Genomic DNA, 27390 nt, shown 5'->3' with positions numbered 1-27390 from the left:
GTTTACTAACTTCATTTGGACAAAATCGTCTAGTTCCAGCATTATTAAATTAGCTAAAAGAGTAGCTTCAGGACTCGGGAGACAAATCATATAGCAATTATCCAGCCAAAGGAGAAGGTGTGAAACTTAATAACCTAACACTTTATCCAACTCTCTGTAATCATTTAGAATCTTTTCTTTCCATTTGTTCATCCATTCTCTTCTATCTGAGCATTACCTTTTTCTCTCTTTTTTTCGGTTCCCAGGCCGGAAGGCAGGGTGTTTTTGATTGATTGGTCGCTTGGCACACAAGTTCAGGTAATTAGATATGTAGCCTAAGTTTGAACCTCCTTCTTAGTGACCAGCCTTATTAACAAGTGCAATAGAGATAAGCGATCTTGATCCAAAATTCATGCATTAAAACATACTTGAATGATGAAATCTTTTGAATAACAGTGCCAAATGGAAATATGGGGTTTGGCAGAGATCTGCTTAAAATAATGTCACACAATTTATCATATGTTGACTCACCCGCAAAGCTTGAGATGCCATGTCAATTATCTTTACGGAGTCATCCATCAAATATTTCTTTAAAAGCCTCATAATTGCCACCAGAAGTTCATCTGATATGCTCATACCAAGGTGGAAATTATGATTATGTAGAGATTTAGACTCAATAGGAAGATGGAACACAACACCATGGGGATCGCCGATACCAACCTGCACTTGCAGTGAGAAAGCAGACGGCAGAGATACGTGAAGAAACAAAAAATAAAATAAACAGCCGAGATAAATAACTGAAATAACAGAAAAAGGTACAACTCAATAACATAGCAATACTAAAAATAATACCCGAGATAAAAAATCAGAGACCAGCACACCAAAATTGCCAGCACCACTCAAACTACATATGTGCACCAGATTCCAGACTGTATGAACAATTTCATGGTCAGAATCCAAATATGCATCTTCAAAAATGTTCTCCTCATTCTTTTGTGCTGGGTAAGCTTCATCTTCAAATAATTTCTTGTGTAATGCTTTTAAACTGCCACCAAAGGAGAAGAAATTTTAACTGCTAAAGTCACTTGCAACAGAGCAAAATAGATAGCATCGGAAGAAATCTGAAGCAGAATGGTGAACTCATCTATGACTTCAGCCTAGTTGTAAGGATAGTGTAAAGATGGATCTTGGTCTAACTCAACCCCAAAAGTAAGCTCATGAGGAGAGAATTGTCCAACTCCACAAAAGGAGACCAACTTCAAACCCTTCTCCGATGTGGTACTTCTTAACACCCCCATGCACGCCCAGACCTCATTAATTGGAGCGTGGACAATATAATATGGGGCTACAACATTGGTGAACAAGGAATTGGGAAGGGTCTGGCTCTGATACAACGTAAAGATGGATCGTGGGTCTAACTCAACCCCAAAAACTAGCTCATGGAGAGAGGATTGTCCAGGTCCATATACAGAGGCCAACTTTCCATCCCTTTTCCGATGTGGGAATTCTTAACAGATATAAAATTAGAAATATTGAGAGACATTTAACTGCACCAGAGAGAATCCTCAAAGAACGATCAACTATTAAAAAACACAATCATCACATCAAACTTTTAAAAGTACAGTTATCAAACTCAAACCAAATTTCTTAGGAGTAAAAAGTACGTCGCAAAAAGATAAGAGTGTTTATAATTTGCTTAATTACCACAGAAAATTAATAAAGCTTTCTCCTTTACTAGAGCTATAAATAAATATCGAATAAAAAAAGTATCAATTTAAATTTTTTCAAAGCTTTTCATGGGTCAATTTGAATCATACCTGTAGCCCAACTTTAGATGGACTGTATTGGAATGGTCAAAGAGCCTGAATTAATAAATTGGCGAGTAATAACCACCTATAATACATGCGAGTTGGGTGAATCATATTTTAATGTTCTAATTTTGCCACCCCTAATTGAAATGATTCTTAGTAGAAGCTTAATTAAGTGAAAACAGGAAAGAAATTAGACTTCTTCCCTAAAATTGTGATTTTAGATTTAAATTTTGTTCTCCACCTGTTTTAACATCTTTTTTCTCAACTTTGAACTATTTTTCTTGTTAGTCTAGCGTTCTATATAGGACACTAGATAAGTAGGTTTTTTTCTTTCCTTTCTTTGTAAATTTTCACTCCAGCTTATTATCTTTGATACGACTCAAATTTTCTTCTGGAATTTTGAGTTAAGGTAGTTGCTTACAGCCTAAAAAACGAATAATGGTGTGACCCTAGGGGTGGATAAAATAAAAGGGCTTAACTAACATTTTTATTGTGTGTGGATAAATATTAAGGCGCAATAACTATTGCCCTGTGATAGTAGACAGTACAGTCTCTATAAATAATGATCAACTACCTTCCTGTTTTAGTGAAGACCTGAATACTTTAAAACAAATCAATCAAAAATGCAGTTATCAAATCAAACTTTCAAAGAATACAGTTATCAAATCAAAACTACTAAGGAGTAAAAAGTACTTCGCAAGGGGATCACTGAGGATTCATATAGCCAAGTCCAACTTGTTTGTGATTAAGACACAATTAATATTGTAGTAAGGGGAGAGGGGGGGGGGTTAAAGGGAGAGGTGGCTGTGGGTATTCTCCTCTACATTTTGGGAAGAATGGATACAACATACGGGCTATCTCTGACTTGGTGAGAATGCATTGAAGCTTATATCAATAGCATATATACATCGATATGCCCCATTGAAGTTCACTTGTTACTTCTTATTTTAAAACTAACAAGTAATTGTTCTATAATAGCAAGTGTTCGACTCTCAGTTCACCTACCTCACATGTGCAGGAAAAAAGAACACAGAACTCAAATTTAGTCCATATAACCAAGTAATGCTTAAAAGGATCACAATTGATGAGACAAGAACAGAAACAATATAGAAAGTAGAGGCTGTAAAAGAACAATTACCTCCAGAGAAGTAATCTTGGCGGAAGGTAACGAGATCGTTTCCCTAACTGAAACAGCCAAATTTAATAAATTAAAACTAAGCATTTGAATAGCAAAATGAAAGGTCATCAAACAACGACCTTACTTGAACAGGATCTGTTTAAGAAGGTCATCAAACTGTTCATTGAAGTTCCAAGTGCTACTTACAGTTAACAAGTGCTCCATAGGTGAGTAATTTTGGCATAGTTCCTTATGAAACATCCTTATATCATGAAATAAGTCGAGGTTAGGGAAGGGCTCTAGTTCCTGAAGTAACACACGCAATTAGTATTGCCAAATGAGTAGTGCACAGTCTACTCGGGTCCTATGATTGTTCAAACTGTTCAGGTAATAAGGATACCAGAATTCATACTTTAATGTACTCGTGCAGAGATGGATCAGAGTCCAAGGTGAGTTGGCAGAGCAGTGACAGAACTTGAGATGATGTGGCAGCTGACACTTTGGAACTAGACTCAGAAGGAACGCAACACATTACCAACTTGGAAATTAAGAACTGTACGGAAGAAATAGCATAAGGTTAAACACAATTGAAGAATAAGGTGTAAATAATATAGATAAGTAGTAAAATAAGAGTCTCAGCGACGCCAACCTGAAGCTGTTCACCTAAGACAATAGCAGTTCCCTCCAATTGCTTGATTTTGAATACTTTTAACAATGAAGAAATCATTCGGCAACACTGGTCCAGCAAAGCATCAAGGTCCAAGCATTGACCAATCAAGTTGAGGAGATAACTGGAAAAAAAAATGTCAGATCTGAGATCCTCTTAGCATGAAATAAATGTTTTATGCAAATCAAGCAAATGTAGCACCACCTATGGAATGCAGGGAATCACACAACTAAAGCATACAAACACCACCTCAGATCAGCCATGTGTTGTACATAAAAAATTGAGGACAAACAAAAGCTCAGAAAACTGCACTCAGTCTATACTGAAAATGCATCATCGTGTTTTAATTCAAAACACAAAACAATTGTAAGTTTAAATAGATTCCTAACATTGACGATTATGTCAAAAAATAAATGAGCAGTTATATTGGACAAAACATAAAAAGCAAAGGGAAATGTTCAATATCAACATTTGAAGTTTCAATCTAACACAAAAAGAAAATTACAAGGCTATTGCATTTCTTAGATGACCTTTCTCAGTCAGCCTGTGCACAACTTACAAGAGAAACAAATATGTCCTCACCATAAAACACTGTCCCCCTACGCAGAGGCTTATCCTCCAATTTTAATTTTAATTTTTGATCAGGTAAATGGTTTCATCTATAACAAGGTGAATTAACGTACCTGGCTGTACTAGGAACTGTAACTCGATGCCCTAATACATCAATAAGCACTTCAATCCCAGCAAGCCTGTAAGATTTATGCCTGAAATGACCAGCTGCAGAAACTTTGTAATGCATCTCTACTATAAACTGCACAGCCATATGAAATATTTAGAAACTTCCCACTAGTAGTTATTACGTAAGACGTATAGCCAAACAAAAATTTCATAGAAGAACTATATATGCGCATGCAGTACCGTAAATACTCGATCTGGTCGGAAGACGTTAATCTTGTCAATAAGACCAATATTTTGAGAAGAGGCGTCCCTACAAGAAAGCAGTAAAAGAAAATTTAGAGAAAACATGCCAACAACAACATAATTTTAAAAAATGACCAAGAGAAGATACAGCACATCTCCAAAAATCCATCCACAACTGTCTTAATTGCACGTGCTATTGTCTCCTTGGAGAATAAAGGTAGAACAGGGTCTTCAGCTGTTGAAGCAAGAGAGAAAATAGTATTGACGATTGAAACCTGCATAAAAATATGGTGGAATTATTTAGATAAAACTTGGGAAAGTAGATTGATTTTTCATGTGAAAGTGGAGTAACATTGACATAAAAAATGAAACACTCATATCACATTATTGCACCAAACACTACTCCCATAGGAACCAGTGATACGCAGAGAAACAGGTGTTATTCAAAACTTATGCAATTAGATGTGATGTTCATGTAAGCATTTCTCTATAGAACAAGACAATTTTTTTAGCAACTTCCTCACATAGTACACACCTCATTTCAGATAAATCAAAATGTCAACTCGAATGTATGTGAAGGAGAGTCATACCATGTGCGTCTTTATAAGTTTGTCTCTTTCAGTTTCAGATATTTTAGCAATATCCAGAATTGAACTTTCAAGTACCGCTGATCCCTTCTCCCAACCAGCCTTCTTACTGCAATGTAATGCAATACAAACAGAGAAAATATCAACAAAGTGATTCTTAATCATTTCAGCAAGAGGCTCACAAGCAACCTGCACATGATGAAAATGTAGAAATTTCAGGTATGGCGCAGAACAGTGACTAAAATCTGAGAATATACAACAGAGTAAGCATGGAACTTGGTAGTATAAGCACCAAGAATACTAGAGAAATCATATATGACTAACTTAAAATTGCAACTGAATGAAAAATGACAAAAAGAAACTCCAACCTTCGCAATCCAATTCATGTTGGAGATGTCACCATGCAAGAGTAAAGATGGAAGAAGCCAACGGCAGCAGGAATGAATGAAATTGATAGGCTCTACATTGAAGACAAACAGATCCCTTGCCTGACGTGACGTATAGTTAATGTGTTAGCTATTTGGGTGGCAACAGATTGTTGATAATGAGCTGGATTAGAAAGAACCTACACATTACCTCAAGAAGAGAAGCTAAACTTACACCAGTAGCAACCCAACTAAAGAGGATCGACGCCATAAGTTCTTCCATATACTGCAAACAATCAAGATTGTGCCAGCAAGAAAAATGATTTAAGGACCAAGCAAGTTGACAATCTCACACTTTTTGATCACATATCTATAAGGCTGATTGCTAAGCTCTTTAATTAACATTTCATACCTTTGACCTAGAAGTATACTTTAACTCCCTTGATAGATTATCAAGGGAAGCAATAACAAGTCTCCTGAAAACAGGATAATATAAGAAACAAGTGATCTCCCAGAAAAACAACACCAAGTAATGACTTTTGAGTACCTTAAACAAGGGTTAATAGCAGCAATAACGCATACCATAAAAACAGCCTGCAAAACAACAAATTAGACAGGTATAACCTCATAAAGTCAAAAAAACTAATCTCGGTGAAGAGATCTACATGTTCTCTCTAATAATTTCAGCAAATTAATGTCACTATAAAAGAATCCCCTAAACAAATCAAGTAAAAACAGCCTCCTTGAATACCTCCAATTCAATCTTTTCACTGTGCAGTGCAAGGTGAGCTAGGGTTACAACTGTTGTTTCCAATATGGTACGAGGCTGAGGACCAGCAGCTAAAACTTCCTTCGCCATCACCAGTTTATCTCTGGAGCAAGTCACAAGCTTTGTACCAAAATTCGAACTGAAACAGAAAATTTCAGGTGAACAAATTGAAATGTTAAACAATCAGAAACTTAAATGCTAACGGAAGAGAGGAAAAAGTTAACCAATTGTGAAAGACTACGGTAAGAAGAAGAATAAACCTAAAAACTGGAATTGCATAAAAGATGTAGTGGATGTTTTCCTGGTAAATGCTCACACAATGCAACTCCAAATTGACAAAATTATAGGAGGCAAAATAGGATGAAAGGTGCTGGTAAGGGAAATTGCTAAGGTAAATTAAAATGATCAAGAATTACCAATTTGAAAATGAAACAGAAAAATAAAACTGTCCCAAGCACTTCTCTTATACCCTTCTCATTCATTGAAATTTTGCCCATTCCTTCTTCTAAGTTCACAAATTTCAGACCTCAAGGGTTTCTGGAATATCATCTGAATATCACCTCCACAATATCACCTCCACACATTGTCTTAAAGTTTTAGATTGGATGCTCATTCTTTTATTACATGACATTAGAGCAAAACTTTTGTAAACCAGTTTTTCCACTAGTAAGGCCATTAATACAACTAATCTCTCTCTAGGCATTTCTCTCAACTAAAACCTGAATCACCAACTTCGCTTCAAGCCCACTTCTACCCTTACTATCTCAATGCTGAATCCATCTCAGTCTCTTGAGCTGCTCTCTACACCAGTCCCACTCTCAATCCTATTGAGCTCTCTCAAAAATTAAGCTTATTAACTAAAAAAGAACTAGACTAAACTTTTCTCCAAAATTTTATTGGCAATCTTCCTTCTCTAATTCTATAGACCCATTTAGACATTACCAAACTAATTGAAATGAAATTAATCAAATCAAGTGCAAAGGACAATCGCTATTTATTTATGACCGACAGATCTGTCTGGGGCCGACCATTTGGGCCAACTGCATCCTTCAATTTGGGGATAAGGAGACACCATTCTACCCTTCTCCACTTAAGTACCAGAGTTAGCTCGCTCGACGTAGGGCTCGAACATGTGATCTAAGACACAAGTCTCTCTGCCTTAGTTAATTGAGCTAATCCCTGGGGGCAATAAAGGAAGATCAATATTTCAACAAACAAAAGACGAATTACAGTAGACCTACCAAAATCATTGTAACACTCGCAATCTGCATGCATTTTCTTTAAATGTAAGCAGATGTTCTTGCCTCAACAAAACGGTATGGCTCTCTAAAGGGGTAGATGGAATAGTTTGTAGATTCTCCATGCAACGATTATAAGCAATGTCTTATTTACAGTTAGTAACATTGAAAAAAATGGTATTCATGTTTTACTCTAACCACAGTTACATGCCCAAGTACTTGATTTAAGTAGAGAAGACTTCTAACACGCCCTAAGTTAGAAAAGTTAATCAATGCATACTCGAGTATTTGCCTTATTAAACTTTTGATTATAAAAAAAATTATGACTATTGTTTTCGTTCATCTTTTGAGCAACTTTCAAAGAATTCTAAATAACAATATAATTGACTGTGATAAACTAATAACCATGCTTTTTACTTGAGATTTATATGGATGGTTATTTCTGGCCAAGCAGTTAGTTTTCGACATACTTAAAAAGGTAATAATGCATTAAAAAGAAAAAGAAAAACTAAGCATCGTACCATATGTCCTGGAACAGTTCAAAATGACCATCCCAAGTTTGGAAAAGCACACCAACCCGTTGAGCAAAGCATAACCTAACTCGATAATCTGGATCGTGAAGCATCAGCAACAGCTTCTCAATCATGGACTGCTCAAATTTGAAGCAGGTGTCATGAAAGAAAATGACAATTTTGTAGATCAGAAATTAAAATGAAACTAGATAAAAAGGAAAAGTGATCTCATTTCAATCTTTCTTTATCAAGATTTTAGAAGGTGATACCTGACCAGTTTGAGGATCCACTAAAATGAAATTGCAAATGCAATCAATAAGCTTAGTCCGTCCAACCCAATCAAAGAGGTCACTGTCTGCAATTTTGTTCAGCAAGTCTCCAAGAGAAATCAAACCCTACAACCCCATTTTAAGGGACATGCGAATTGAGAAAGTTATGTTAGGAACAAGAAAAGAGATTCTATTTGTCAAGAAAGGAGAAAAGTAACAACACCAAGGTAAACAGCTTTCCACCCGATTAAAAAAGAGTAATACTAAAACATCAAGTGAACAGATCTAGCAGTGATCTAAACCATAGGACCATAAAAAAGAAATCATGCCCTGCAACCCCATTTTACAGGACATGCAAATTAAGAAAGATTTGTTAGGAACAAGAAAAAAGATTATATTGTTCAAGAAAGGAGAGAACACCAAGGAAAACAGCTTTCCACCCAATAAAGAAAAAAATAATACTAAGGCATTAAGCTGCATCACAGATCTAACAGTGATGTTAGTAGAAATATATAACCTTAGTACCAGAGCAAATAATTCAGAAGAACGAGAAAGAAGTACCAAAAATAACAATAATTTTTGTCCTGAGAAAGTTCTGGCAGGTTATCATTGATAGGAGCCGTATCATTCCACTATTATCGAATGTCCCCAACGGGGCGAGATTAATGGAAAATAATAAGTAAGATGTCTTAAGTAAGCTTCTCTCAAGGAGAGACTAGGTCAGCAACACAGTAATCCGTTAAAACATTGATTAATTTATCATGTCACTAACTAACTATAAGAATCTTAGGGAACTTAGAAGCAATTTAAAAGCGTAAACAGACTAGTTTTGACCGATTGTAAGTTTGTCAACTATCTGCTACAGAGGTCTTAGTGTACTATTTTCCTATCAATGACATCCAGATTTACCATTTCATTTTATCCTGTGGAATTTTACTCAATACGAATAGACAATTATTCAGAATGGAGTTTTGATGTACTAAACGATCTGAAAAAGGCATGAAACAATAAAAGCATACAACAGGAGAAGCATTACCAGTGTACACTGCGGGAAAGAACTCCAAGATCCGTGTTACATAAAAGGAATGTCCTTTAGAATACATAGCATGGCTTAACTAAAACTACGTTTAGCACAATGTAATATGCAGATAAAATCTAAGATACACCAATTATACCTCTTCAGACAATTTTTCCCGTGAAGACAGAGTTCTCTTTGGGTGCTTTGCAACACCATCACAGGATAAGAGACTCTCCAACAAACTGCAGATGGCAGCTAGCACATTCAGAGACTGGACCTTGAGATTTGCCTGTATGTCTAGGAATTCATTTAAGGATGTAATCTGTAGACAGAAAAAGAATTAAGTAGTTATCAGAGTTTTCAGAGCATAAATAGTTTGTAGTTAACTAAGACGAACAAACCAAAGAGCCTTATTACAAAATTTAAGAACTTTCTGCTGGAAGACCAATGAGGATGTTGACAAAGGCTGTGTATGATTAATTCCAAGACCTGATAAGAAATCAAAAGTCAGCAAGATAATCATCAACAAATGCAATATCATCAGGAAACAATTCAAAGAACAGATGATTCCAGCAGGGTTACCCTTGGATCACTTTCTTTCTCCATGAGCTCAAACATGACATCCCATGTATGAGATGGTAAAGCTGAAAAGAGTTTTGTGATGATTGATATGACTTCAATTCTCTGATTTACAGATGAAACCAATATATCGGCAGTAGCTTTTCCCCCAATGTTCACAGAGTCGGTATCTTTAGAACCAATGTTCACATCCAACTCCATGTCTATGATCAAACTAGTACGGCTATTTACTGGATGAGAAGCGTGACTAGAAACAGATGCAGAAGAGCCAAGGTCACCCTTCTTTGAATGAATATTACTTCCACTACTTGAGGATCCTTCATACAGTTTAGCAAGAACTTTCAGAAGCCTCTCCACAGATTGGATTATTGCAGTTAGTATGTCTATGTTGTTGCCGGCTTGCATCTCATTAAACAATGGGGAGCATAGAAAACTTTCGAAGGACACACGAATGGTACCAATTGTGTCAAATATTGACCTTGAACCCAACAAACCACAAACAAGGTCGTCATAACTCTTCTCTAAGATACAAGCAGCTCGATCCAACAACTTCGACACGTATTGACTCAGCGTGGCAACGCAAGGCACAATTTCTTCTCCTATTCTAAGAGTGAAACAGCACATGAAGTGTAACACAAACAGAAAGATTAGTCATTCCATTGCAAGCAGGAGAGGAAACTTAAAAACAAAAGGCAAAAAGACAATGGCAAAAATCAGTCAATGCCGATGATATGCCGGTATGGAAAAATGTATTCACGTCATTATCAGAGACAATTATTAAGACTAAGACTGAGTCTTGCAAACATTAAAGAGAAAAGGACAAACCTTGTACTATATGAACAATACATGAAGTTTGATAAAATAGCACAGAGGAAGATGACATCAGATAGAAGCATCCTTTCATGTTCTTCATCTTTAATAATTTCAAGAATGTGATTTTCGACTTCATGACAAAGTGGATCTCTGATCTGTCGGGGTAGACGTAAGCTTTGGCAACAAGGTGGTTGAACGTCCTGAAACCAGTTAAAAGTCTGTTGAGATGAAGACTTTGACCACAAAGAGAAGAAAACACAACAAAAGAGTGCAACACCTCCAGAACAGATTCCTGGCCAATTCTTGCAAGAACTTCAACAGAGCATTCAAATAAATCATGCACACTTTCATGTGTGTGATCCTCGACCTACAACAACAGGTATTTCAGCATCTTGGTCAACTTAACAATATTCATGAAAGAGAACATAGGCGTAAGCATAAGGTTATCCAGAAACAACAATATATACCTTCACATCATTCATAGTTTCAGGAACGTAGTGTGATGGTGGTAGTCCTTTATCTAGCAATGGTGTACCACCAGTACAGAGAGCATAAACTGCTGTTGGCAATACTGCAACCAGATGTTTATTCAACATTGAACATTCCTACATGTGAAAGCACCACACCACCATTAACCGAAATACATTGTGCTTTGCTAGAACATGCAACATCATTGTGCAATATTTTCTTTAGACTCTTAGAACAATATCTTAAGTGGATTGACTTCAGATTGGAAGGAGAGGATCCTGGAATTTCTAGTACACTTGATTTTGAGAAAGCGTATTATCATGTTAACTTGGGCTTTCTGGAGTTTACTATGAGAGAGAAGGGTTTTGTCACCAAGTGGAAAGCATGATCAATTTTTGCAGTTTTTCAGTCAGGTTCCAGGGGTTGATAAATGGCTAACCAACAAAATTACTTACCAATAAAGGAGTTCTACCCATGTTTTTTAATCTGTTTTACAAGAGGACAAAGATGTAGAAGGAAGTCACGAGAAAAAACCAAGTGAAAAGCACCAGAACATGGGCAAAAGATACATCAAAGAGGATACTGATTTGGTTCCAACAATTCATACAGCAGAAGATAATCTCAAAAGCAGTGAATCACCTCAGAGGGAGAAATGTTATAAGGTCTCAACCTTATACAGATTGCTTGAAGCAAGATGGGTTCTCTTCCTCCACTTATTCGGAACTACCCCTGGGAACTAGTTATTAGAAAGCACAGCATGGATCGTGCTACAGATATTAGAATAAGCAAGTAGTTCTCTTGCATATGAAGAAACAGCTCTAAACTAAAGCAAAGTCTCCAGTTCCCTACTTATATTTACTTATCTGCTCAACTCCCCGGCTAGTATGGCAGATATAAATGAACATTTTCAGAGGAATTTTCCATTATATGAAAGTGAACAAAACATCATCCCATGGAGAAAAGGAAGTTAACTCTTCAACTAAGGGTGGTATTCTGTGTGTGAGATATATGACTGATTGATGGGATTTCTTGGGGAAAGGTTCTGGGTAAAGAGATGTTGTAGAGGAGTTCTTTTTTTTTTGGTAGAGATCAGTGGCTAAATATCAGATTAGAAATGGGTTGTGGATTATCATGAAATACCATTATTGCATCTTCCATGTCTTTTGCATTTTCAGTCACCATCGTCGGCCGAAATCAGGTAACAGATAATTACACTTATGAGGGTGCTTTGAAGGGAAAGGAACTGATGCATCCGGACGGGAGAATATGAACTTGCACAGTTTAGGAACTCTCTTCTTTTTTTTGTTAAGTGTTGGTGCATCCACAAGATCCCTTTTGGTATAAATGATTAGTTGTCTTTTCTAAAGACTGGAGAACTATGATTTTTTGTAGTTTCCTTGCCATTGGTATACTACTTGTATACAAGGTTTCATTACCCTAAAAACATCAATAAAATACTACTTTTCCAAAAAAAGATTGATAATCATACATCAAATATTATTAACAAACCTTCCAGAAAGGAAAAGCTAAAATAGCTCTCAAAAGATTTTGCCTCAAATATAAAGTGTCTCTAAGATCACCCTACAGAAAAAAAAAGAAGCAAAGATATTATTTTAAAAGACAGGAACAAAAGAAGATATGTAAGCAAGTTAGTTTCCCAAACCATCACAAAAGCACAATAAAGCAGAATGCAGCACTATGCAAATCATCTATCATGGAAAAAGATCAATACAAATTGTCAGAATGTTAAATGTTAGAGTAAAAAAAATGAGAAGAATGATTTGCCAACAAATATGCACACCTATTTATAGGAGTTGCATACAAGACACTATCACATTTGACCAATGACAGACTATAAAAAAAAAGGTATCAACTTAACATGTCAAAAATTTTAACTCTTTAACATTTTGATACTTAACACTTAACACTCTTAATTCATTAAAAAAAAAAAAAAACTTAATACTCTTAAAACACTAGATCTTTTCAATCAAGTTGTTACATACATATTACTTTCTGTATTTTTCTTTCAAATTGGTTGAGTATGGTTGTATCATCTCTATGATCTTGGACAATCCTCACCCTCTTGAGTTGATTTTTCGGGTTGAGCTAGGCCAAAGGTCCATTTTCTCAACATAGCTTCAGAATAAGACCCGCCCCTAAGGTTGAGTTATTCAATGTTGGCCCACAAGTTATATTATCTACACTTAAGATGTCTAACCGTGAGTGTGAAAGAGGATATTAAAGACCCACATTGGTTGAGCATAAGGGTTGTAATTTCTTCTTTACATTATCTTGGACAGTTCTAGACTCTTGAGGTAGCTGCTGGAGTTGAGCTGGTCAAAAATCCATTTTCATAACAAGGGAATGCATCTCTCATGTGATGGAAGAGTGTAAAGTGCATCTCAAGGATCACAAACATAAGAAGCATTTCACATGTTGGATATTGTTAGTATCTCTCATGTGATGTAAGAGTATAGAGTGCATCTCAAGGATCACAAACATAAGAGGCATTTCACATGTTGGATATTGTTGTCATGTGCCCATATGGATTCTCCGCGCCATCTCCCTCAAAAATCAAGGAGAGATCTTCTTGAAGCACTTGCCAACTTTGAAGGAGAGATCATCAGGATTCTTCGTGCCATCTCCCTCAAGAATCAAAAATTTCTGAACATAAATCTCCTAGACTTATTACCTTAAATATCTCCTAGACTTATTTGCAATACTAGAAGCATTTGGAAGTTTCGCTTAATCTAAAGGTAAATTTTCAGAAATTTCTTTCTAAATTCGTTGCAGCGGTTAACAGAATATTGCCAAAAAATGATGACCATTCTGCCAAAACCTCTCCCGCACTAGGTCAAGGAATATAACCCACTCAAAGCTTATCCCTCTGACTATTAATCTTTGATAAATGGCCTATGGCATAAAGGGAAGCTCGGTTCACAAAGCATTCCGCGTTCACATAGAGTCCGGGAAGGGCCACACCCCAAGGGATGTGATGTATACAGTCTGCCCGAGTGCAAGCATTAGTGGCTGCTTCCACAGCTCAAAAACGTGACCTAGAGGTCACACAGACCTTTTACCGTTGCTCCAAGGCTCCCCTTCAAAATGGCTATGGTATATACTATATATAATAAAAAATCAACAATTTAAAAGATAAATGGACCTCTAAACATGATCTATCCGACTCAGGCTTTCATAATCTCTTCAGCATATCTAGAAGTGCTCTACATTCCATATAGCTATAGGAGATACCCAAAAATTCCAATAACTTACTTTCACACCAGAATGCAGTGATTAGAAACAAGAAATAGAAAATGAGCATCCGGCAAAGCAATTTAGCAGCGGTACTTGAAAGTTCCTGGAGACACTTCTTTTCTGAATAAGGAAAAAAAATATTTAAAAAAACAAAAAAGAAGTGCCTCCGGGAGCTTTCAAGTACCATCGCTAAATTCAAAGAAGACAAGCTACCGGATACCCTACAAAATCGATCTGACAAAAGCTAAATTCCAATGGTACTTGAAATTTATTCAGGCCACATAGATGCTACATCTATCACCTTCACCTTAGAACAAAGCCTGTCCTAGCGCCATTTTTTTGTTCTTCACTAGCCAAAAGAATCAGAAGTCAGAGAGTACCAAAACTTTATTTCAGTGTAGATTCAGCAGGGTAGTTATGCTAGCTTAGCTTAAACCAAGCAATGATGTAAAAGTACAAAAAATGTACTCCCTGTTTAGGACAGAGAGATCTCTAAAATATATGAGCACTAAAACTCCGATGAGTAGGACTTTTAGACAAATTGTGTTTCACCGTGGCTGTTTTCATTTATTTAGTCTAATATGAGAGGCTTCCTAGGATAACCAAAATCTGGTATTCCATATATCAAGTCGTCTTTCACTTGATTGGATAAGTATTAAAAGGTTTCTGCAGGCATATCAAATTCTTGATGTGTGTGTTTTTTCTACAATGAACAGATAAATTTTTTTTTGTCATCTACACTTTGTCATTAGATGATTTGTCTTTCAGAAGTTTCATCTGCAATATAGCTTTTGCCATGTATAAAATCCTTCATTCTATTTAACAAAAGTACAATAAAATCCTTGGTGTTATATTTCAGAAAATATAAAATCTGTTGACTTTTCAAATAAGCAGCTATCATTGTATAATTTTTTTGAGAATACAAAACTAGTAAAGATGGAATAGCAGCTTTCCTTTTTCTCCGAGTCCCAGTGAGAAAACAGCAGCTCTTAGATGCACTCCGAAGAGTGGATAAAGAAAAGAAAACATATACACATTGACAGTAATCCAGGGACTATAAGATCTATCTGCAGAGCTAGACATTATCTTAATGCATCCAACCAAAGAGCAAGATGAATGATCTCAAGAATTGTGTTTACCACCATGCCTTAATCAAACGCTTAGGATGTAAGTTGTTTCCTAACCTTTGTTAGTAAACCATAGAGGACAAAATAAAACAAAATCAGAATTGAACTTATTAGAGGAGCACGTACTTGGTAGCCTTTCCTTGAAAAGTAACATGAAATGAAGCACAAAACAGATCTGAAATCAAAGTGGAAAGATGAGGAGATGTCAAAATCAATGCAGATGTAAAAGAGTAACGAGTAAAATATTTCAGGTCAAAAGTTTCACAAGTGATCAAACTACTTCAAAACTTTAACACAGAAAAATCATTATAATCTCCAAGGATATAAATTCTGAGAGTCTACTCCGTTGAATACTATGGAAACAAGAAAGTTTTTTTTGATATGGTAAATAAATTTCATCAAAAGAATGCACAGAGCCCATATACAAGATATATAAAAAAAAGTAGAAAACCTACAGAAAGAGATGGTTTTTTTACGAAAGATACTCAACATTCAATTCAACAAGGAACCCCGTTAGTGCACCAAAAAGAAATAAAAGTAATCTTCAATACAACAGGCTCATTATACTAATACCCATGTATTTATATATTAAGAATATATTACTTACATTGATGGCACGCGTTTAAGTAATCGAAGATCCCACAAGTCTTGGGGCACAAGATATGCATTTGTTGTATCCTAAAAGAATAACGAAGCAAAGACATTGACATACTGATATAGCTACATACTACAAGAGGAAGACCTCCAAAATACTCCAACAGAAATAAGTAGAGAAAATATCACAATTTCTGCAAAAAATATAGTGCTCACATTGAGTATTAAGTTTCTAAGTAACATTAATGCAGCATCCACCTGCACATACATGGAAACAAGAAAGTAAACAAGTAGCCTAATAACTTGTCTTACACATAAGAAACTCTGAGAAGTCACTTGCCAAGAAAATACTGCTTGCAGACAAAAACAACAGATATAGTTTGAACAAAAACATTCCACTTGCTTTGTTTTCCACCAGTTGGTAAGACTGAAGATATGTTCAGTTTCAAGAATTCTTGATTCATTATCCAATTTAAACCGTAACCACAACTAACTTTGTATTCACTTCTAAAAATCATTATATAGTTTATCACCTTAACATTACATAACATGTAAATTGAATTAAGTCTTTCATACTAATTGCAAGCAGAATGTTTCGCAAAACAATGGGATGCAAAAAGCATGAGATACTAGATAGAGTTAATTTACTTTCCCATGATACCTTTCAAGATATAAATCCCAGTAACTACTAACTATCCTACGCATGGGGCTTCAATCACATTTCCTCATTGGAAAAAATATATTTGAGTGAAGATGAATTGGAAAAGTGAGCCAATAGTATTTCATAGCACACTACAACTATTATATAACAGTTTGATACAAGATAAAGAAAAAGGATTCCATCTTCAGAAGATCAATTAAGTAAAACTTACAACCGCCTTAAAAGTACTGAATGTGGGCAGACCACCAATAACACAGTTCCATATCGTATTCCAACCTGTTTCAACCTGCAAATACAGTCAAGATCAAAATTTGGCGACCGTATTCGAAAGTATTTCACCAAAAACAAATAGATGAATTTCATCGGTAGTCTCTATGAAATTGTTGCCAGGGGCCACTAATCCCCAAGTGGCCTATTAAAAAAAGACTAACAGTTGCACACAGATATGCGCTTAAAATCATCTTAACGAGCTAAAACTATTTCAAGGACAAATCTCTGAACATTTAACAAGAGCAAGCTAATTGGTCTACTTAAGTTAAGTCATCAAATTTAAATTAAGAAAATCACTATTCTATCTTTGCACCATTAAATGTGTTCTATTTTCCCTGCTTTTAGATTTAAGGTTTTATAGCTTTTTCGAATTATGAACACATGAGTACACAAGAAAGAAGGAACAACTCAAAAATGCAAATCAGTAATATATTCAAATAACAATTTTATCTAGCTATAAGAAAACAAAAGTTCTCTATATTTAACAGCAAAAGATCAAACAGGTCCATGAAATTACTTGAGAAGGAGAACATCAAAGTGCCAAAACTAGAATATGTCAATTCGGAAAGATCAGATAATTACCCCACTCAATGTGGAAGACAACTCGGATGAAGTTCGCAGTGCTGGAACAGGAAATAGCAGCATCAAAGAAAGTCCTTGAAGACTCCTAAATAGGTTGAGAGTAGATTTGAGAAGATGTGAAAAAATGAAACAAATTACCCCTATACATTAACATACTAATGCAAAATCTTATGGAACAGTATCATCAAAGTTAGAAATTACCAACAGTAAATAGAAGTAACACAAACAGTGGTAATATATAATAGAAGACTAGTCAGCCCCACATGTACAGTGCAATGGAATAAAGCTAATATATGGACAAAAATCAGGCAGAACACACCTCAATGTCCACAGGAGACCTACATAACTATGCTCCATGTTTGCATCATTTATTATCCTGGAAGGAAACAAAGATTGTCAGAACCGCAGTTTATACTGACTCGTGTATTGGATTGAAAAGCAAAGAGATCTAAAATGGAGGTAGCCAGGAAAAAATTGATACATGCTCTTTCAGGATAGCAGATCAAAGCATCCGCAACATGGACCAGAAAACTAACCTTTCAAAATTTGAACATATACCTTCAAACCAATAGATCAACAGATCCTTCTTTAAGCGATCATGATAATTGTGGATGAGGTAACAGAAAACTGCATGCCTGTTACCCAAACATACAGAGTGAATAACTTTACAAATTGAAGGAATTTCTCAAGAATTAAGTTGATCGTGATGCCAACCAATTGCATATATATTTATAGCAGACAGGCCAATTGGAGTGCCCATGACCTCAAAATTTGATTCTACCAAACATGTTTGAGTGGCCTAGCATAAATACTTTGGACAGTGCTCAAGAGTCAAGAGGGATCAAAAAACAAGTAAATAACAAAAATAGTAAACTTTACTCCCCTTATCAATGTGAAGGCTCTTTCAACAATTGTACTTTCCTTCTCTCCAACCACCACCTCAGCATGAGAGGGAAAAAAGGCACAGACCACAACCAAAAGTTCATGAAAATTATGAAGTATTCTTTTTTTTTAAGCATTGGAAATTATGAAGTATTTGAAAGGCTTTCTACAAAATTTCATGAGGAAATACCAAAATAGATGTCAGATAATGCTTACACATATATAGATAATGCATATAAACAACAGATAAAAGACTTAAAAGAGAAAAAATCAGAAGATGTGTGTTGCTAACAAACTTGTCTCATTAAATGCTCTTCAGTTATAGATATGATGAATTATGGAACAAAAATAACTTTTTACTTCATTATTAAACTTTCAATACGCCACAAAAACTCAAGCAGCAACTACAGGAAGGCCTCCTTCCAAATACTACAGTTGCAAATTTACAATGGCGATACTTACGTCACTATATATTTACCTAGAAACAAAAACTAGGAACAACACGCAAGGGAACATACCATGGCCACTTTCCACCTGAGAGTCTTTCCCTTATCTGGACTACAACGTGTTCCCTTCTAATTCGTTTCTCAGATGGCGATGCCATAGGTGTGTTTACACATGCCTGATAACCAAAATCACAAAGTGAGTAGGCAATCCTATTTACCTCTAGTGCTTACAGATATTAAGAATTGATGATAAAATATATTCCTGCTTAAGTTGACAAAAAGATGTGCATCATCCGCAAGCAAAGAATCTGACACAGAAGATGTCAACCTTGCAAAATCTATGATAATACCAAAATTATAGAAGTATCCAGAGATATCCGACTCAATTTCACAGGAGATAAGATTGAGGGAACAGTTAAAAATTCACAGAGAACATCATCATCTGATCAAAACTTTGAAAAAAAAATAATTTAACAAACAACTACCCGGCAAAAGACAAGTGCTGCAAGCTCCATAAGACCGCATTGAGAGCTTGTCAGGCTTCCACATTTGTCATCCCTAGTTGTGTCTTTCCTGTACAGAAGAACACATCATTAAGACATCTAGAGGAAAATCATAAATAAATACGGCAACATGTCACAATGTAAATGAATGGAGCCAAGCTAAGTTATTGATACTCTGCTCAATTATCATTTAAGATGATATGATGTGCAAGCCCACAACTCAAATAGAAGTTCATATATGAGGTCCTCCGGATTAGAGATAGTCTTAAACAGTTAACGTTAAACCAAAGAAGCTCATCCTTCATGCTCGAATTATAAAATAAAGAGAAAAAGGTCTGATATACCCTCAACTTTGTCATTTAGAGCTGATATACCCCTCGCTATAAAAGTGGCTCATACATACCCCTATTGTTATACAAATGGCTCACATATATCCTTTTCCTCTAACGGAAGTAAAAAGATTAATTTTAATTTATTGCTTAAAATATTTTGTTAAAAAAATAATCACGTATGGGTATATTCAATCCTCCTCACACCTTTTTTTTATACTATTTTTTGTTTCAATGACTAATTTAAATTTATTATTTTGATGATCAAATTTATTAATAATGTTTCACTAATTATCTTGTAAAATTTATATAGATGGCCCAATTATTTTTTCTCACACAAAAACTAAAGTACAATATTGCCGAAAAATTATACTTAAATTGTACTCCCTCCATTCCATATTAATTGAATTTTTGAGACATTTTTCATTTTTCAAATTAACTTAATTGTTTTCAAGACTACTTTTAGTGTGTTCTTCCAATTTACCCTTTATTTGGATTTTCAATGTGATGACTTCAATAAATTTGACAATAATTAATAAGGGTAAAGATGGAAACCTATGCTCAATTTATGTCTTAATCTACTTTTCTTAAAGGGTGTGAAACACCTCGAAAATTCAATTAATATGGAATGGAGGGAGTAATATAGCCACAAAAGATAGTTTTTATTTTTTTTTCTTTGAACTAAGAAATGAAAGAAAAAAATAAAATAAGAATAAGAAACTCAAATAATGAAAATCAAAGAAGTCAAAAAACAATTTAAGTATAATTTTTTAAAATTAAAAGTCAAAAATGTAAATTTAAAACTATTGTATTCACTTATGTTAAATGAAGGGTATATGTGAGCTTATTTTGTAACCGTAGAGGTAAATGTGAGTCATTTGTATAACAATAAGGGTTTATATGAGTCACTTTCATAACGAGGGGCACATCAGCTTCAAATGACAAAGGTAAGGGGTACATCAAGCCCTTTTCCCTAAAATATATTGAACAAAAATCAGGCATCCAAAATAAATGAAGAAGAGAAACAAATGATCATAACGAGTTGGTAAGTTTGCAGATTCAGATTGGTTGGTGAATTTGCAGAAACAGATTTTAGATGGAAATAATAGCAAAGAAAAAAAAAGAGGGACTTCAGGAGCTGAAGATGGAATGTGCTCTAGCTTTTGGTCACCACTTCCCGTTATTGAAAAATATCAAATTTGAGGATGCTTGAAGATTTGAAGGAAAAGCTAGAGATGGAACAACGGAGGACCATTAGAAGAGAGTTAAGGCAAGATTGCGGATATTGGACAGTAGACTAAGGTGAGCTTTGGGTGGAACCTTAAGTGTCCAACATATACTTCTGAATAGAACATTTAAGGGGGGAAATGTAAAAGATAATTTTTTGTCCATAAATATTTGAAACCCAAGCATGTTTAGCATGTTCACCAACCATCCACTAAAATAGATTGATGACCTCAAGCTGAGCTTTCTACAAGGGCAACTCGGTACAATTACATTATCCATATGGAACAGTACTAACCAGGGTAAATTGATGTTGCAACTGCTCATTTGATCTAATTCCTTCCCTAGTACATCCTGAAGTTGTTCTAACAAAGAGCTCCCATCAGCAAGATCTCTCATCAAATTTAGTTGTAGCCTTGCATAAAGAACAAGTGAATCCTATAAAAGAAGAGACGGGCATTAGAAATTTATGTCCGATGCATAGGTATAGGCATGAAGTACTGCATCTAATGAAATTGTACACCTTTAAGCCACGATCACGAGTTGTCATCCAACATCGGAAGACAAAATGTTGCAGAGCATCATGGATTTCCAGAGATTTAGGACCTAAATTTGGGCCATCCTTCAGCAAATATATGTTAATGCACTCGATTAACTTGCGTGAAATCTTCCCTTCATCCCTAAACCACAATAAGTAAAGAGATCAGTGGAATGTGGACCAATTTAAAGGAAAAAAAAATTAGTACGACCAGCAGTGGAAAAAATAGAGAGAAAAAAATAGAAGGCATGAGGATCTGAATACCTCTCACCTTACATAAGAAAAAGTTCCAATAAAACCCTTAACAATATCATCTTGAAGGGTATCAGGAAAATCTCCAGGGGGATTGTCAAGAAGAGAATGAAGTGTCATGATGCAGCGAAAGACCTCCTCTCTTGGATTTATTTGGCCATCACTTTTTTCTTGTAAACTTGTTTCTACCTTTTCCATGTACAGAAGCACCAAACCTGCAGATTAACACATAAGTTATAGTAAAAAATGGAAAAAGAATGTCAGATTATAGGCACCTCTTGGCTTAACCAAAAAAAAGATATTTGCTTACTTACAACAGTAAACCCTCTTCCGCAAGTGAAAACGGTAAGTTCTCACTGCCAAAAGATGCCGGAGAATAGTTCCATACTCGGATTGAAAACTAGGAGTATCCTTTAGGACATCCCAAACATGATTGAAAAGCAATTTTGCCACAGATAGTAGAGGCATATCTTTGCCTGTCAGACATAATAAACATATGAAACAATTTCATCATCTTCATAAAAAAAATGGAAATAATTACACCATTTGGTGCATGAATCATACCAAGAAATATTTTTTTGCTTTTATGGTGGACTGGTGGTGGAAAACTTGAGAAGGAAGAGGATTACATCTATTAGTGGGTGCTTCATGTGTAAACACTCAAGAAATATCGTGAATCATATCTTACTACATTGACAGGTAGCATCACGTCTATAATGGAAGCTTTTAAGATGGTCAAGGATACAATAAACCATATTGGATACTATAAAGGATACATTATTAAGTTGGGCCTTCTGAGGATTGAAGAAAAGATGCCGGGGGTGAGATGTTTTTCCATTAGTATTTATGTGGATAGGATATAGGGGCAGAAATAGGAGAACTTTTGAACGGAAAATCTTGATTTTAATACATTTAAGGAGTAGCCTCCAGCTTTAGTGTCAATTTGGTGCACCCATGCATGAGGTTCCTATATGTACAGAAAATTGGGTATCTTTTTGTACATAAGCATATCTTTTCCCATTTTCAACGAAATTATACTTCACTTGAAAAAATTAACATCACAGGGGAATAATAACCTTTTATCCAAACAAAAATAAGTACAGTATATAGAAGGAACTCCTCTAGGTTCCAACAAATCTATGTTGAAGGAATGATAGTTTTAGGTTTTCATGCAACTACAAACGCTCCGTTATGATATGAAAATTTCCACAGTGCAATCTCATTTTGCTGGAAGACATGCAAGGACTTGGGTGAGTTACCTCCCAAAGCTAACAAAACGAAAAGTTTCAGGGCCACCAAAAGTAACCAAAGATAAGCACGAAGGTTTATCAAAGAGAATGCAACTCAAAAAAATCATTTAAAATGGATCTGTGAGTAGCACTCCCATTTTTTTAAAAAAAAAAAGTGAATAGCACTCCCACATTGCAATATTCTAATACCTATACCACTTACCAAAAAAATATCTCTTCTAATAGTTATACAAGTGCAAAGATGTCCGGCGTAGTTGGAGATGAGAAGATATTGGTTTCTCATGCTTATTACCCAAGCCTGAAAATTTGGAGACATGAACTAACATTTTGAGCTGTTGGTATGGCTGGGCAAAAGCAGACTAATTATGTGCTGATTCTATATGGAATTCATCTATATGCAAATGCAGTTCTCTTTTAAGGATCTCTCCACATGAACAAAACAAACACATAATTGCTGTGCATTTACTTTCACAAGAAATAAACAGAAACAACCTAAATATTTTACAGAGACTAGAAAACAGAATCAGCAATGACAATAAAAATATATAAGTATAGTACATAGTACCTGAGAACTTAGCATCTTCTGCTCGTTGGACAACAATCCTAAGAGTTTTCGCTACATTCAACTTCGGCAAACGCTTTTTGCTCCCAGATATCTCCAGAGACACACATTTAGTAAGCAATGTAACAAGAAACGGCCACGTCTCCGCTACAAAAAAACATCCTCAAACATCTATCAAGTGTCATACATAACAAAGACCGAGAAAATGGTAAGTTCATACTCACAGTGAGGAATTTCATCTGGTTTAAGCCTCGCAGTCTCCTCTCCAATGTATCTACAAAATTCAACAGACCTTTGGCCTTCTTCTAGCCATGCATTTAACAACTTAATCCCTTCCTGTTTTGATTAAGAAGATCCAAAACAAACTTATCAAATTACAAACAGCAAAAAACGTTGCTCTTTAACTTTGTCCTAGAACTTCACTACTTGAATTCCGTTTTCTTGAATATTAACTCCGATGATTTCTTTATGAACTCATAAAATCGAAACCAATTAATCAAATTACAAAAAGTGAATACCCTTAATAACAACGTTGTTCACTAACATCTACTTAGAAATTCACTACTTCAATTCAGTTTACTTGAATACGGTTTCTCATTAAATTCCGATAATTTCTTTACAAATTCATAAAATCAAAAAAAAATCAAGTGTTTATACTTCTCGAGATTTTGCTTTATCTGATGAAAGCTTGGAGACGATATCCTGAATATCTCTGGACGTCACCATGATTCCCCTATAATGATAACACCATTAACATTACACAAACAAGAACTTGAGAATGGAATTAGGGTTTTATCTTTGTTGAATTGACGATCGGCGGGAAGTTGTAAGAGTAAGTGAAGAGTAGAATGAATAAACCTGAGAGATTCTAAAAAGAGTTTAGAGACAAAATACTCCTTTAATAGGCGGGTCGACGCCAACCCGTGTTTTCTGCAATTTTAGTCCAATCTTCGTCCTACCGTGTTTTGTTTTTGGAAAGAGAATACATAACTTATTGCAAAATATTTTATATTTTTATCTACTAATATACCATTTATTTTGATCATATGCTATACCTTATATATTTTTTAATCAAGTATAAAATAAAAATACCCTCCACTTTTTTTTTCTTTTTTGTTAGATAATAACATACTTATCAATAATTTTTAATCAAACATAAGTATTCGTTTCAATTATAATATTTTTGTCCAGATACAAAATACATAACTTTTTTGTTTCATGAATTTATTTTTAAAAATTTAATACTTGGTACTTATGGATGAAAATAACCTTTCTTATTGAAAATATTTTTTGTTTCATGAATTTTTATTTTTAAAAATCTAATACTTGGTACTTATGGATGAAAATAACCTTTCTTATTGAAAATATATAGAACTATTCGAGTGAAATTGTTCAAAATAATTTTTATTTATTTATAGAATTGACTAATTCATAAAAATATTGACTAGATTTTTTTTTTGTCTTTTTATTTGTGATGTGCTTTGTCCAATCATTTCTGTGTTATTAGTTGACTGTCGTTTCATCACCAAAACTAGCGTCTAACGTCACCAAGCAATTTTGTTTCTATCTAAAATTATCTTTTCTTCTTGTCTAATAAATTTAGAAGCATTTGTGTTCTTTCTTTTTCTTTGTCTTTTTCTTTTTTATTTTTTTGCAAGCTAGTTAAGTGTCATTCGCTCTTTAAATTATATATTTTTATTTTTTTTATCGCATTCAAATTAATCTCTTTTTCTTAAATAATAAAGATTAAAAAATAAAATATAAATAAGTAAAAGTGTACTTATTATGATACTCGCAGATAAATTTCAAAAGAAAATTATAATATTCATGATTAGATATTTTTTTCATGTCTTAAATCAATTTTGTGAATGATTAATGTTAAATTTATATATTTATGTTTGCTATAAATGAGACATTGATGATGGTTTTAGCGGAGTTGTGTTGGGTTTGCGGCAAAAGACTTAGGGTGTGTTTGGTATGAAGGAAAATGTTTTCCATGGAAAATGTTTTCCTAGAAAATGTTTTCCTGGAAAATAAGTAGATTTTGGACTTATTTTCTCATGTTTGGTTGGTGAGTAGAAAATATTTNGGGGGGCTGGTAAGGGTGGGTAGGGGGGAGGTAGGAGTTTAAAAATAAAAATTTGAAGTTGAAAATATTTTTAAAAAGCAAAATTAATTTTTTGGGGAGGGGATTGGAGGGAGGGTGGTCAGGGATCGGGTGAAAAAATAAAATTTTGAAATTGAAAATATATTTATTTTAAAATTTGATGTTTTTTTTTTAAAAAATATATAATTTGAAATTGGAGGAGAGCTTTGGAAAATGTTTTCCTTAATTTTTGAAGGGAAGTCATTTTCCTTAATTTTGAGGAAAATGAGTTAATTTGGAAAACATTTTCCAAAACTTTTGCCCCAACCAAACATGAGAAAATTGGAAAACATTTTCCAGAAAATGTTTTCCTTCATACCAAGCACACTCTTAATGGACTAATTTTTTCTTTTTAAGTGAAATTGTATATAATATGTGTATTTGCTATAAATAACGTCTACACATTATATACATAATGAATACACATTGTGCAAGCTTATGTTTCTAACGAGTAGGGGTGAATCTACATTGATAGAAGTGGTATCACGTGACACGGCTTGATCGAAATATTCTACTAAATATACGTATATATTATAAGATTAGTTTAAAACAAAATAATTTCTCACAAATTGATCGCAGTTCGGGTGATTGAGACCTGATTTTAGGAGTAGAGCGTCGCAAGATCACTTACCATCTAAGTTTTAAATTTTTTTTCCTCTTATTTTATTTTTAAATTAAAAACTTTCCTTTTATTTCAGAATAAAAGTAAAACTTCAAATCTTTTATTCATTATAATTATAGTTGAATAAAATAATTGTTGACTCTTTATATTTTTATATTTATGACTTATGAATTTCTTAAAAAAATAGTTTTTGTTCATCAATCATCATTATTCGACATCTTGAATACCTTATCTTTTTTGTTATCTTATTTTTTATTGTATGCTTGTAGTTTTATTTTTATTTTTATTTATGCATAATGATTATTTAGTCTATTTGTTTGTGTCGATGAAATAATTAAAGATTCATTCAATTGATTACAATTGTCTGCAATCCTCTAATATTTTGATCCTCAATTACTAATATTCTAGGAAAAAAATTCAAGTACCAAATTAATTTTTAACAACTCAAATTTCCTTTGAGTCGTGCTTGTCCTTTAAATGGTGATTGTGAAATTTTGCGGGACTCTATAAGACGTATTTAATTCTAATTACTCTAGAAAATGTGTTCAGTTTCAGTTAGAATTTTTAGGGGCTACCTTTACTCAAAACTATAAAGGATACGAAGTTCACTTGAAAGACATCTCGAAAATTTCATAAAGAGATCGATCTCAAATATTCTGAAAATTGATGGAATATTCATATAGAGGTCAAATCTAAATCATCATAGTTCGAGAAATACACCACTAACGGCCCTCAATCATGGATAAATCTTATGAGAGGAGAATCAAGAGAAGAACATAATTGTACCCGCAATCTTAATGAATAAAACTATGTTTTTTCATTTATTTTTTTTGTGATTGTTATTTGTGTTTTGTCACTTAAATTTTTTTACAAACAATGACACTGCTTAAAAGTCATGCATACGCCACTGCTAAAGGGAGTTTTATGTATATTGTTATATACTAGTATATAAGAGTTAAGGGCGGATCTACTTTGTTGGGAGGAGGTGTCACGACACCCAGTGATATATATATATATATATATATATATATATA

The 27390-nt window shown here is 34.4% G+C and overlaps 1 protein-coding gene across 7 annotated transcripts in view; it reads right to left on the bottom strand.

Moving 5' to 3' along the window:
- LOC107014410 (serine/threonine-protein kinase ATM) overlaps positions 1-24568 on the bottom strand; it is a 56034-nt gene extending 31466 nt beyond the window's left edge. For 3 of the 7 annotated variants that reach the window (XR_001456229.2, XM_027915703.1, XM_015214305.2), the window contains exons 1-40: positions 24246-24314; positions 23813-23924; positions 23592-23735; positions 22091-22252; positions 21796-21991; positions 21510-21666; positions 21285-21424; positions 19416-19503; positions 19003-19106; positions 18139-18237; positions 17922-17978; positions 17603-17687; positions 16962-17036; positions 16306-16347; positions 16103-16173; positions 15622-15670; positions 12623-12694; positions 11113-11250; positions 10923-11012; positions 10658-10845; positions 9836-10436; positions 9671-9742; positions 9411-9575; positions 8236-8361; positions 7976-8103; positions 6199-6355; positions 5995-6041; positions 5860-5923; positions 5659-5733; positions 5451-5570; positions 5086-5271; positions 4649-4770; positions 4493-4562; positions 4258-4385; positions 3557-3698; positions 3320-3460; positions 3115-3213; positions 2929-2975; positions 832-1024; positions 511-699 (exon numbers count right to left, since the gene is read on the bottom strand). Coding sequence is in view for 6 of the 7 variants with exons in the window: in XM_027915703.1 (XP_027771504.1) it covers positions 511-699; positions 832-1024; positions 2929-2975; positions 3115-3213; positions 3320-3460; positions 3557-3698; positions 4258-4385; positions 4493-4562; positions 4649-4770; positions 5086-5271; positions 5451-5570; positions 5659-5733; positions 5860-5923; positions 5995-6041; positions 6199-6355; positions 7976-8103; positions 8236-8361; positions 9411-9575; positions 9671-9742; positions 9836-10436; positions 10658-10845; positions 10923-11012; positions 11113-11250; positions 12623-12694; positions 15622-15670; positions 16103-16173; positions 16306-16347; positions 16962-17036; positions 17603-17687; positions 17922-17978; positions 18139-18237; positions 19003-19106; positions 19416-19503; positions 21285-21424; positions 21510-21666; positions 21796-21991; positions 22091-22252; positions 23592-23735; positions 23813-23924; positions 24246-24314 (5010 nt within the window). In the remaining variant the exon portion in view is untranslated. Of the gene's footprint in view, positions 1-510; positions 700-831; positions 1025-2928; positions 2976-3114; positions 3214-3319; positions 3461-3556; positions 3699-4257; positions 4386-4492; positions 4563-4648; positions 4771-5085; positions 5272-5450; positions 5571-5658; positions 5734-5859; positions 5924-5994; positions 6042-6198; positions 6356-7975; positions 8104-8235; positions 8362-9410; positions 9576-9670; positions 9743-9835; positions 10437-10657; positions 10846-10922; positions 11013-11112; positions 11251-12622; positions 12695-15621; positions 15671-16102; positions 16174-16305; positions 16348-16961; positions 17037-17602; positions 17688-17921; positions 17979-18138; positions 18238-19002; positions 19107-19415; positions 19504-21284; positions 21425-21509; positions 21667-21795; positions 21992-22086; positions 22253-23228; positions 23325-23591; positions 23736-23812; positions 23925-24245 lie in introns of those variants that run through there. The other 4 variants (XM_027915704.1, XM_027915705.1, XM_027915706.1 and 1 more) reach the window with 4 other exon arrangements.
- Between the last annotated feature and the right edge of the window lie 2822 nt (positions 24569-27390).

Source organism: Solanum pennellii, chromosome 3, assembly GCF_001406875.1.
Source record: "Solanum pennellii chromosome 3, SPENNV200".
Lineage (NCBI taxonomy): Eukaryota > Viridiplantae > Streptophyta > Magnoliopsida > Solanales > Solanaceae > Solanum > Solanum pennellii.
The sequence above is the reverse complement of the archived record's forward strand: the minus strand, read 5'-3'. Positions and strand labels throughout refer to the sequence as shown.